This window comes from Pelodiscus sinensis, chromosome 2 (assembly GCF_049634645.1).
Source record: "Pelodiscus sinensis isolate JC-2024 chromosome 2, ASM4963464v1, whole genome shotgun sequence".
Classification (NCBI taxonomy): domain Eukaryota; kingdom Metazoa; phylum Chordata; order Testudines; family Trionychidae; genus Pelodiscus; species Pelodiscus sinensis.
This window is the reverse complement of record NC_134712.1, coordinates 216887467-216900054: the sequence shown is the minus strand read 5'-3', so window position 1 is coordinate 216900054 and position 12588 is coordinate 216887467. Positions and strand designations below refer to the sequence as shown.

At 44.3% G+C, this 12588-nt stretch overlaps 1 protein-coding gene across 2 annotated transcripts in view; it reads left to right on the top strand.

Annotated features, from left to right (window-relative positions):
- Positions 1–12588, top strand: part of DBF4 (DBF4-CDC7 kinase regulatory subunit) — a 50931-nt gene that overhangs the window by 19043 nt on the left and 19300 nt on the right. For both annotated transcript variants that reach the window (XM_006119478.4, XM_075922425.1), the window contains 6 exons: positions 55–105; positions 2078–2147; positions 2315–2391; positions 5223–5250; positions 5467–5509; positions 8555–8686. In XM_006119478.4, coding sequence (XP_006119540.2) covers positions 55–105; positions 2078–2147; positions 2315–2391; positions 5223–5250; positions 5467–5509; positions 8555–8686 — 401 coding nt within the window. The remainder of the gene's footprint in view (positions 1–54; positions 106–2077; positions 2148–2314; positions 2392–5222; positions 5251–5466; positions 5510–8554; positions 8687–12588) is intronic.

Genomic DNA, 12588 nt, shown 5'->3' with positions numbered 1-12588 from the left:
GAAATGAGTATGAATGTGCTACATACACACTACACAATGTTTCTCTTAATTTAGGTACGTATGAGTAGAGGAAAATCTTTAGTTGAAAAAGCTATCAAAGAACAGGTAAGCTGAGTAGTCCTTTAATTTATATTTAGTAAAGAATATTACTCTCTCACTATTCTGAATAGTGGTGAACATCTGCAGAAGTAGAGTAGTGATCTAAAGAAAATACACTGATGGGAAGTACAGCCAGATGTGCTGTACTGCTTCTCAGCAACAAACTACTTTCAGAACTTGTTGCAAAACTGATCTTTTTTTCCAATTATTTCTTGGAGATTTCAGGAAGTAGAGAAAAGATCTGCTTTTAAAGGATTATGATTAATACTAATAATTTTTCAAGGTCTGTGCATTTCCTGTAGTTAATACACCTAGAATTTGATACATGTACAAGAAAAACAAAATAAATACAGTAAAGTTCCGATAATCCGGCACCTTTAGGACCCAGGGGGTGCCAAATTATCAGATATGCCGGACTATCAGAAGGGGGGGGGGCTATGAGGGGTCTGGCCCCAGACCCCTCATAGCCCCCCATTCTGATAGTCTGGCTCTGCCCGAGGCATCCCTGATTCAGCCGCTGCTGGTCAGTTTCAGCAGCGGCTGAATTGGGGACGCTTGCAGCAGAGCAGCTGGGGTGCTGCGAGTTCGTCTGGTAGCACCGACCCTTGGCGCGGTGAGACCAACCCGGCAGCACCTCAGCTGCTCTTGGGGACGACTGGGGCAGAGCAGCTGGGGTGCTGCTGGGTTGGTCCGGCAGCGCTGCTCCTTGGCGCTACTGGACCAACCCGGCAGCACCCCAGCTGCTCTGCCCCAGGTGTCCCCAAGTCAGCCGCTGCTGAAACTGACCAGCGGCTGACTCCAGGAAGTCCAAGGCAGAGCTGCTTTGCCCCGGGCTTCCTGGAGTCAGCCACTGGTCAGTTTCAGCAGCGGCTGAATCAGGACGCCTGGGGCAGAGCAGCTCGGGGGCTGCCGGGTTGGTCCCACAGCACCGAGGAGCGGCGCTACCAGACCAACTCGGCAGCACCCCAGCTGCTCTGCCCCAGGCGTCCCCAAGTCAGCCGCTGCTGAAACTGATCAGGGGCTGATTCCAGGAAGCGGGGGGCAGAGCTGCTCTGCCCCCGGCTTCCCAGATTCAGCCGCTGGTCAGTTTTAGCAGCGGCTGAATCCGGGAAGCTGGGGGCAGAGAAGCTCCAATGGTCCGACTTCCCGGAGCTCTTCCGGGTTCCTGATGGTGCTGGACCATCAGGAGTGCCGGACATCGGAGTTTTACTGTATATAAATAAATACAGCAGTTTCAGGATTCCCAGTTGACAAATCATGTAAGAATTAAGGATGTTAAGTATCGTGTAATAGACTAATCGAGTAGTCAGTGCATTTTTGCATCTACTGTTCAATTTAGTATATAGTGTAGTACTGCCCCATTGAAACACCGCAGCAGCATTTCACAGGGGCAGCACTTCCCAGCTGACCCCGGACTCCATGCAGTGCTGCCCCTTTGAAACGGCACCATGGCATTTCAAAGGGGCAGTGCAGCACAGCTGACCCTGGGCTCCACGCGATGCTGCTGCTTTGAAATGCTGTGGTGGCATTTCAGAGGGGCAGTGCCACACTGAGCTTGGGATCAGCTGTGCGGTGCTGCCCCTTTGAAACGCCACAGTGGCATTTCAAAGGGGCAGCTCAGCCAAGGGCTGGGTCCCCCCTACTCCCCCTGCTGCCTCTATCTGATAGCGGCTGCAAGGGGAGGTAAGCGACTAGTCAACTATCCTGTCAGCTATCCTATAAGCATTTGCTTATTGGATAGTCAGTCTACTAACTAGTCCTTAACATCCCTAGTAAGAATGTGAGCAATATGGGCTTTATGGAAGCTCGGTATCTTATGGATGGAAAGGTATTGTGACATGGAGATTGCGAAGGCAATTGAGGCAATATCTTTTACCAGGAATCACTCAGCTTTTCTTATGATCTGCTTTACATCAGACCTTTAAATGTGTTGCTTTTATTAAATATTTTAAATATTAATAAAGCTTACTTTTTGCAGGAATTAATCCCTTCAGGTAGTATACTATCCAATGCCTTGAGCTGGGGAGTGAAAATACTTCATATTGATGGTAAATATATTTGTTTTATAAACTTTAAATCAACAGGTGTGAAATTCATTTTAATTAAATCACTGACAAGATGTTTTGCTTTAAAAAGTATTATTAAAACAAATAACTTCAAGTACACAAAAAAGCAGGTTGGCTAAATATAAAATTCTCTTCTTTTTTTTTTAAAGAGATTAAAAATTACCTTGAACAAAAGAAAAAGGAGCTCTATCTGATCAAGAAAGCAAGTGTTTCTATCAAAGATGAGGTGAGTTCTTTCTAACTTAGTAAAATAACTTTTAGCAATGACAAAAAACACATTAAATAGTTCATTCCAAGATGCTGGTTGATTTTATTTAAATACAATCTTTTTCATGAGTTTATATATTTTCTGATAACTGGTATGTTGTAGGGGCCCTCAGTATTTTTTTTAATCAACTCAGTTTAAAAATCAGAAGGGAAATGCTTACTAAATATTTGAGCATCATTTTTAAAGATTTTAATACCCTTAATCTTTCTAATAATATCTTTAATCTCCATAATTTTGTTGTTCTGAAAAAATACGTCTAGGAGACAATAGCAGAAAGTTCTTCTTTGAATAATTGCTAATGTCCATTCCACGTTATGTAAGTGTGTTCACCATATGCACTAGTGCTGGAAGTTTTTTCCCTCAGCAGGGGTATGGCTCTGGTGACTCCTCTAGTAGCACATTATAAGAGGTGCTGTGTGCTCTCCCCTTTACTCCCCAAGTTCCTTCCTGCTGTCAGTGACAGTGCTGGAAAGTTCTGCCTAGTGCTAGCGTTGTTAGTCATTCTGCCTAATGGCCTTTTTTCCTATAAAAAGGAAGTTATAGTTCATAGTTATTAGTTATCCCTTAGTAGTTTAGGCACATGGTTTAATGCCTGGGGATTTTGACTTGGGACAGGTCATAACTAAACTAAACCAGCCTACAGTGGTCACGTGATTTAAAGCCACTTCCTATAAGGGAAAGGCCAGAAAAGACCCATGATCTTTCCCAGAGTTGGTGTTTCCGTCAAGAAGGAACTGAGGGTGTGGAGAGCACGCATGGCCTTTTATACTGTGCCATGAGGCTCCACTCCAGGGGTCGCCAGAACCGTTCCCCTATGGATACTGCTGAGGGGAAAATATCGTGCATGTGTTGAGTACGCACACCAAGTATGGAATAGACATGAGCAACACATCTCGAAGAACACGAATTATGTAATAGGTAGCTATCTTTTTCTGAAAGGGCCACAGCCTCTACACCAAGCTACAGTAGACTGGGGATTGCTCTAATTTACTTTGCTTACTAGGGACCCCACAAGCCAGAAAATTGAGATATTGTCATGCCTTCATGGTATTCCAACCATGGTCGTCTTTTCCTTCCTATGGATGTGTATGAACTTCTACTTTTATGCCAGTATAATAGTTGCATTGGGGTGATCTTTCCAGAGCTGGATGAGCAGACTTGAGGGCCACATGTGCCCGAGGTGTAGATCAAAATGATAACAATACATAGAAAAATTTGGCCTGCTCTGTCTAGATTGCATAGGAAAGGTCTCCTGGTTCCCATCTTCTCACTGAAGTACAATGCCTTCAAGCAATTCCAAATCTGGTGGGGAATCAGGACATAAATGTTTATTGTCCCGCTCCCTCCAGTTTCTGATCTACCTGACTCTCTTTATGCTATTGTTGTTTGACTGGTTAGCTTTATTTTTTTAATTAAGGCAGTGAATTTTTAAGGATGCCTAGTCCACCTGATCGGTAATATGTAAATACCAGATAATACCGTACATGCTCCTTTGGAAAGCAGTACAATCAACTTTTTTGAGTCATTTGCAGACTTTGACTGAATTTCCTGGGTGTAGCAGTTAGGGATTCTGAGTACTTGGTTTTTAACCAATAGATGAACTAATATTTTGAAATTTGAAAATATTTCCTGTAGTACAGCCTTGATTTGCAGTTAGACTGAAAATCAAAAGACTGACATTTTATTCATTTGTTAAAAAAATCACTCGTGAGTAGCAGAATTTTGCATAGCTGCAGTACAGGCAGTACAGGCAGTCCCCGACTTACGTCCGGGGCTTTCTCGCCCCAGAGGTCGAGGTAGCGGATTGCTACCTGCGACCTCCGGGGCGAGAGAGCTCCGTTCGTAAGCTGCTCCGGTGCCCCTGGTCTGCTGGAGACCGTCTCCAGCAGACCAGGGGCACCGGGCGGGAACCCGCCGCTTCAGTCGCGGTGCCTGTGGTCTGCTGGGGACGGTCCCCAGCAGCCCACAGGCACCCGGACTGAAGCGGCAGCAGCGGCGGTTCCCGGGGCTCTGCTCCCCGTGTCCCTGGTCTGCTAGTGTGTGTCGTCCCCCCCCCCCCCCTCCCCCCCAGCAGACCAGGCTTTTGTTTTGGACCCTGGAGCAGAGCAGCTGGGGTGCTGCCAATTGGTCCTGCAGCGCTGCTCTGGGCACTACTGGACCAACCCGGCAGCACCCCAGCTGCTCTGCCCCAGGTCCTGATTCAGCCGCTGCTGGTCAGTTTCAGCAGTGGCTGAATCAGGATGCCTGGGGCAGAGCAGATGGGGTGCTGCTGGGTTGGTCCAGTAGCGCGGAGGAGCAGTGCTGCTGGAGCAACCCAGCAGCACCCCAGCTGCTCTGCCCCAGGCGTCCCCAAGTCAGCCGCTGCTGAAACTGACCAGCGCTGACTACAGGAAGCCCGAGGCAGAGTTGCTCTGCCCCAGGCTTCCTGGAATCAGCCGCTGATCAGTTTCAGCAGCAGCTGACTTGGGGAAGCTTGGGGTTCTTAAGTTGAATCTGTATGTAAGTCAGAACTGGCGGTCAGTTTCAGCAGCGGCTGAATCTGGACGCCAGTTCCGACTTACATACAGATTCAACTTAAGAACAAACCTACAGTCCCTATCTTGTACGTAACCCGGGGACTGCCTGTATTTGAGAAATAAACTTGGTAGATTGTCAGAATGTTCATGTGCCTAATTTTCACATCAGTTAATTATAATTTCACATAAACATAAACACACTATTTTAGAAATCTTCCACTGAATGTTGAGGTTCAATAGAAATAATATTCGCTTTTTTTTTCTTTTAACTAGGGGAAGCAATGTGTTCAGAAATCAAAAAGTAAGTATTTTAACACTTGTTGAGGTTTCTATGTTGTCTTGTTTTTTGAATGCTGAAAAGTATATAGTCTGAGGAAACATCCTTGACATACTCTTAATGCTGTTGGCTTGAGAAAAGTGTACAAAAATATCTCATGGTAATGATGAGTTCGTAGACAAATATTTGGGGAAAATATTGTGATTTTTTTTGTTTTGTTTGTGTGTGTGTATTGACCAGGTCGACTGAAAACTCCATTTGTGAAAGTAGAAGACAGAAGCTGGTAAATATTGTTTCTGGATGGTTGTTTTACTCTGTAATACTATTAACAATCATTTGAAAACAGATGACAGTCTTTCTAGATGTCTGACTGGATTATTGATCCTTGTACTTGCTGACTTCAGATAAGAGGCTGCTGTGGTAAAATCAACTGTGATTGGAGACACATACTTATTAACTGAACTAGTGATGATAATTCATGACAGGCTGCATCTACACTACAAAATTTGATCAACAGAAGTTACATTATTTTCTTCACCAACTTTTTTATATTGCTAGAGTGTGCACTAGCTGTTGTGTTAACACTGTGCATCTTCACCACAAGTGGTAGCATCAAAAATAACCTATCCCAGGTAAACTGAGTTTATCCCATTGTCATGTGCCACCATCTAGCTTCATGGGACATTTTGTTGGATACCAGCAATTTGTCTAGTGGTTTCTGGGAACTAGGTGTTAAGTTTCCCCAGTGCAACTTTTTCCATTCTGTAATTTTTGCACCATTTTTAAAATTTCCCAAATCCTGCCTGTCTTTCTTTCAGTCGCTACCACCTCTCTGTTAGGACCTTGGACCCTACAATTCTCAGCATGATTCTAATAAACATTGCTAATAGAGGATCCACAATTCTTCTCTGTTTGTGGAATTTCGACGAGTATTACTATAACTGGTAGTATTGTAAGGAAGAGGAAATGTTCAAAATGATGAATGACAGGCAGCCTCTGGTATTCATACTCTCCTCACCCTCAGCCATGTGGCTGGAGGGCAAGTGCTAGCTCCCTGCTGCAGGAAGAAGCAGTGGAAAGCCGGTGATAAAGCCCCTGAGTGGTTAGCTCTGCCTGGTGGGAAGAAGGAAGTAGCTCTGCGTGCTGCAGTGGCAGCACAGAGAAGTTAGTAAAGGGGCCTGCAGGCTCCACCCCGTCACTCCCATTGGCCAGGAAACACAGCTCATGGGAGCAGAAGGGGGAGGTGCCTGCAAGTGCTGGGTGGTATGGCGCCATCTGTGCACCTTCATCCCAAGAGCTGCACCAGGTAAGTGCCCTCTCCTGCCCAGAAACACTCCGAGCCTAGTGAGGCCCCATAAAATCTAGTAGCCCTAGGCCCTCAGAAGAGTTAATTTGGCCCTGGAGAGATGTCCTTAACTTTGGCTTCTCATTCCCCCAAATGTCCCCCTTGTGACGAAATTATTGATCATGAGGGGAATTCTGACACCTCAAGTTGCAGGAGTAAGGTGTATTTTTCCCCCTTGCTTCTTAGGGGAATAGCAAGTGGCAGTTTCTCTTTGGAAGTTTGCAAAGTCATATTGCTATCAATTACTGGCTGGTCATTTCAGAGTTGGCCAGGTGGGGTCCATTTGTTAGCCTAGAACAGTTAGATCTATGATTTTACTGGTCAGAAGATGGGCTGTCTTCAGGATCCTACTCCCTCCACATGTATCATTGGGGTTTAGTGTAGTTGAGACACAGGTAGGTTAGATAAAACAAGATATTTTTTAGATAACACAAATAAACAAACTAGGACTCTCTGCAATATAACCATAATGGCTCGGATGTTAGCACAGACGTAACCATAGGGGATGAGCCTCAGAGCCCAGACCCTTACAATAGGGGAACAAGACAATAAGGAAGGGCTATACGATTTCCTGTAGACATGGGGATGACAGGGGAGGATCCAGGAATGTCAGGAACTGGATTCCAGGAACCTCTGGAACAGGTAAGTGGACTTCCCCCAGTCTTCTGTCTCACGCCATCCTGCATGTGATATGCGGACACTCTCTATGTGGTTTGTGTGTGAATGTAAGATGTTATCTCCCCTGGCTCTAGCTCTCAGCAAGGCTGGCTCACTGAGGAAGGTCTCTGTGCCACACTGGGATGACCTGCTTGCACAGCATCCAGAGACGCAGAGCCCTGTCAGAGAGACAGACGTTTCCATATATGCTTTCCAGTTGCTAGGCAGATTTACTGTCCATGTTCCCACCCTTTCCTCTGTTTTGGCGTCAAAAGCCTGAAGAAGAAGGGGCATCAAGATGGAGGCCAGGTTGTCCTTTTGCCAATTCAAAATGGGGATTCAACCAAAATGGCAACCATATAAATCAAACATGTACTTAGCTTTAGATGACAATACATTGGAAAGAAATGGGTTATGTCTAGACTGCAATGCTCTGTTGCATCCAGAGAATGCGTCTGCTTTTTCAGAACAGTTTCCGAAAAAGCTGGTGTGTTCTTTCGGCATCCCTGCATTCCTCTTGGCGAGAAGAATAAGGGATGTTCCGAAAGAGAAGGTTTTTCCAAATTTGGCCCTGTGTATGTTGCAGTTTGCAATTTGCCCATCTTTTTCCAATAAAACTCTGCAGTCTAGATGTAGCCTAAGGCCACGTCTAGACTGCATCCCTCTGTCAACAGAGAGATGTAGATTAGGAGCATCGAAATTGTAATGAAGCAGGGATTTAAATATCCCGTGCTTCATTAGCATAAACATGGCCGCTGCTTTTTTTTCAAAATGGAGTTTTTTCAAAAAAAAATGTCAGTCTAGACGCAGGTCTGTCGACAATAAACCCTTTTTCAACATCCTGTAAACCTCATTTTTTAAGGAATACAGAATCGGTCGAAAAAGGGTATATTGTCGACAGATCACATCTAGACTGCCGCTTTTTTAAAAAAAACTCCATTTTGAGAAAAAGTGGTGGCCATGTTTATGCTAATGAAGCTTCATTAGCAATTTCAATGTGCCTAATCTACATCTCTCTGTCGACAGAGAGATATAGTCTAGATGTAGCCTAAGAGTGCAAGGCCAGTAAGTATATCTCTCAGCACAGGACAGGAACTCTTTTCAATGTTCAGGAAGTAGTGGATGGATTTGAAGCAGTGGAGTTTCTGAGCTGCAGTGCTGTCATAGATGGGATACATATCCCTTTTCTGGCACCACTCTATCTTGCCTATTTGGAGGAAAGTGTTCTGAATGCTAGGGTATATTGAATTTGATCTAAATAGATGTTTTATTTTCTGAATTTCGGGTTTAATTATTCTAATACAACTATTTCCTTTTCTGTTACAGCCATTACAGACCATTTTATCTGCAATTTTCCAGCTTTCCTGTTCTCAACTATTCTGCTCCAAAACCTTATAGTCCTTTTGATGTAGATAAGAAGATTGCTAGTGGCCAAAAACAAACTCAGTCTAAACAAAGGTTTGTTGAAAAAAATGGAAATTCCTTTTTTGGTCTCTTAAAAAAATGGATCCTCTTTATTATTAGCTTACATGGGTCTCTATACCAATACCAATGTCTCATTTGGTGAATCTAGCAGTAATTTTGTCAGTTTTTGTCTTTCCCTTCTTTATTCTTTCTTTGTGTCCTTTTTTGGATGTACAGATGCAGGCATCATAAATGTATTGCTGTGGGTCAGTGCAGGCTGTGATATTTCTTCTCTTTCCTCCTTTCCCTTGCTGATACCTTGCCTTTGTCCTCCTTTTGGCTGCCCTCCAGTAAGTACAGCAAGAAATGAATTATGTTGGCTCCAGAGCTGTTCACCTTATTAACTTGGCACTTGCCAATAAAATGCTGAAGGTTAACTAAATTTGTTTAAAACTATCATCCCAACTCATGGTGCCAAAACTGTATGATGCTGCAGAATTCACTAAATTTACATGTAAACTTAATTTTCAATGTTCCATATCCTAATATTGCTTGAAGCTGTATCTTCCCTGAGAGGTGAACATTGAATACTTTCTGTATGAGTACACGGGCAATAAGAATATGCAGTTGATCAGCTTTGTGCTTACCTTGCACTTAAGTGGTCATGTGCTGTATTTGGCACTGAGTCTGCATTTTGAGCACTGCTGTTCAAAGTTATGCCTTTTGGCACATTACATGTATGATTTTTATCTAATTAAGTGTCTAATGGGGCGCTTTCTGAAGTATCAGGCTCTGATTCTGACCCAGAACGCCTTCCGACTGGTAGTTTAGTTGCCTGGAACTGCTTTATCGCATTGACTTCTAAAACTGATGTTATAGCATTCACTGCAGTGAATTTTAAAGATAGTGAGCTGAGGTGGCAGCTTCATTCTAAAAATTCTTTTCTGTTTCGCAGAACTTTCTCACCTTGTCCTTTTGGTTTGAAATGTAAATATTGCCACTATTGCTACCTGTTGTAAAATTAAGAGCATAATCAAAAATCCTCAAAATAGACAGCTATATCTCTCTATATATTAAAAAAAAACAACCACTTTTCTTGCAGGATGACATTCTGTGTCCTGCCTCCACCCTCCCCTTTCCACAGTGCTTGGCTTCCGTGCAGGGTCTGGGGATGCCCTGAAGTAGCCCCATCCCTGGTGCTCCGCGGGGGGGAGGCAAAGCCACGAGCCACACGACCCAGGGACCGCGTGGCCTCTCCCCTACCCTGTGCTCAGAGGGGGTGCGAAGCTGCAAGTCGTGTGGCCCTGGAACCTGCGTGGCTTTTCTCCTCCCCGGTGTTCAGACCCGTGCAGCCTCTCCCCTTCCCAGTGATTCAGGGGGCCTCCCCCTCTCCAAGGTCTTCCCCCTCTGGTGATCTTGGGGGGGTGGGAGCTGCATCTCCTCCCTGTACCCCATCTCCCTCACACACTCCCTACATTGGGAGGAGAGCTGAACCAGCCTTGCCCCAGGCTCCTCCCTGGCAGCTGTGGAGACAAGAGAAGGGACGGCATCAGGGGCAGGAGGATAGAGCCAGAGCCAGTGTGGGAGGGGAAGGGGGCAAAAGCAGGGATAATAGGGGCAAGAGCAGGGACAGCCTCTGGACAAGGGGGAGAAGAGCCGGGGCCGGGGTGGCCTCGGATCCTCCCTGGACGGGGGAAGAGCCTCGGCCTCAGCCCAACACCCCAGTGGCCAGGATGAGAGAGCCGAGCCAGTCTCAGCCTGGCCTAACCCACGGTAGCCAGAGGGAGAGAGCTGGGTCTGGTCTGGCTCCAGAGGAGCCCAGCAGCTGTGGGGAGAGAGCTGAGCAAGCAGGTCAGGGCTGCCACTCCTTGGTGTGGCCCTCACCTGCGAGGTGGAAGAGCCAGGGCTGCCTACCACCAGGGAGAGGAGTTGGCGAGTGTAGTGAGCAGGGGCCATCACCCCCTAGTTTATTGTCTTAATAAATCATAGCTTCTGTACAGCCCCAGTCCTTTACACTATTCTTGAGGGTACACTGCTAGAAGATTTCTGTTGATGTTGTCATAGTTGTTCTGCTGCCTTCTAGCTGAGTTGATTGCTATGTATATGGTTTTGTAAAAAATGAAGCAAATGCCACATAGCAGAAATTTTCAGAGCATTGTAAGGATTTCTGATAGAGCTCTTGCTATCTAGGTTAGCAAAAGTATAGAGGTGAAGTGATTAAAAAAAAAAAGAGCAAGAGAGAAAACTATGCATTTTTTGTTCACTCAGGAATTGGGATGTATCTCTGATAAGTATTATAAACCTCTGGAATTACGCTCTTCTGCTCAATTTTGATTGGATGTATACTAGAAACTTATGTCATTATAACAGCATTGCTCAGAGGTGTGGAAAATCCACATGTCTGAACAGTGTAATTATACCAGCCTAGTCCCTATTGTAGACAGCATTATTTCAAAGTAAGGATTTCTCCAGTCAATATAGCTACTGCCTGCTGGGCAGATGAAGTACCTACTCCAATGGGAAAGGCTCTCCCCTTGATGTAGGTAGCATCTTCACTAAATGCTGTAGTGATGTGGCTGAACCACTGAATGTGTGGACAAGTTCTTACTCTATTTGGCCCATGCTAACTAATATTAAATTAGAAATAATGATGTGTCTCCCTTTCCAGCTTGAAGGAGCTATAGTTTGATGTTATTATATTGCTACATTTTGTACCAGAACAAGCTTTTTCAGGGCATGTCACTCTGTTCTTTCATATAATGGGTTATCGTAATCAACCCTAGAGGTCATGTGTGTGAATTAGTTTGGCCAAGTCTGAATCAATAGAAAGATGCTGATTTTTGGCTAGATAGCCAGATAGTACTGCTCGTTTGATGTAAAAGATATAGGGCTGGCTACCATTGGCATACTGATATTACTGGTGCAGCATTCTTGTCACACATGCTTCCCAATATGTTCATGTAGCTATTGAAAAATGTGGGGTAGAGAACTGATCCTGACTCCACAGTTGAGGGTTCAGAAAGTAGAGGAACAGTTGCTGAAAAGAACCCTTAGGGGTTTAATATAAGATGTGCATAGGGCATTTTACAGTTTCGACTTCTTGAAAGCAAGACAGTAATAGTAGTTGATCAACAGAAATCAGACATAGGGATATGTTCAGTATTTTGATTATGGATGCCTTCAGCAGGAGGAGGTCATTCACTAGAATAACTGCTGCCTCTGTCTCTTATAGTGGCTTGAAATCTGACCAGAAGGGCTCCAGAATGCTGGTAGGAAACAAGTGGCATCAGGGACTGGTTTTTGCTGGTTTATGGATTAGTTTGCCTGGAAAAGGAAGGCTTTATAATAGTGTTTCTCAACCAGTACCCTTAGGGGTACTCGAGAGAAGTCTGGGTGTACGTCAACACAACTGAAATTTATTTTAAGTTTTACAGCGTTTTATTATTTTTGTTATTTTTACACCCAAAAATTTCATCGCTCGCCCGGCTAAGATTAAGTTGTTTAAACAAATGTGTTGCAACAGTAGAAAAAAAATTGTATATCTGAAAACTGTAGTTACTGGGAGTACTTATATTTATTTATTTGTTTTGAAAAAGGGGTACTTGATAAAAAAAAAAAAAGGTTGAGAAACACTGCTCTATACTTTGTTCATTGAAAGTGAGGCACTTAGGTTACTGTATTTGTTGTGATTTGTGACGGTAGGAAATGTTTTGAGTATTTGTGCATCAATAATTCTGAGCTACACAGCGGTGGTTCTAGAATAGAATAACATAAAATTTCAGGTCACACTTTCTAATTGTTGCCTTGATTCTGTCTGTCAGTTGTAAATTGTATACTCCTGATTGCTAAATGACTCTAGTGCTTCTGTCTAAGGATGTAAATTTCCATTACAAAAGTTAACTGATTAAACGAAATTTTAATCAATTAACCCTGGAGGGCTGGGTTCCCAAGTAGAG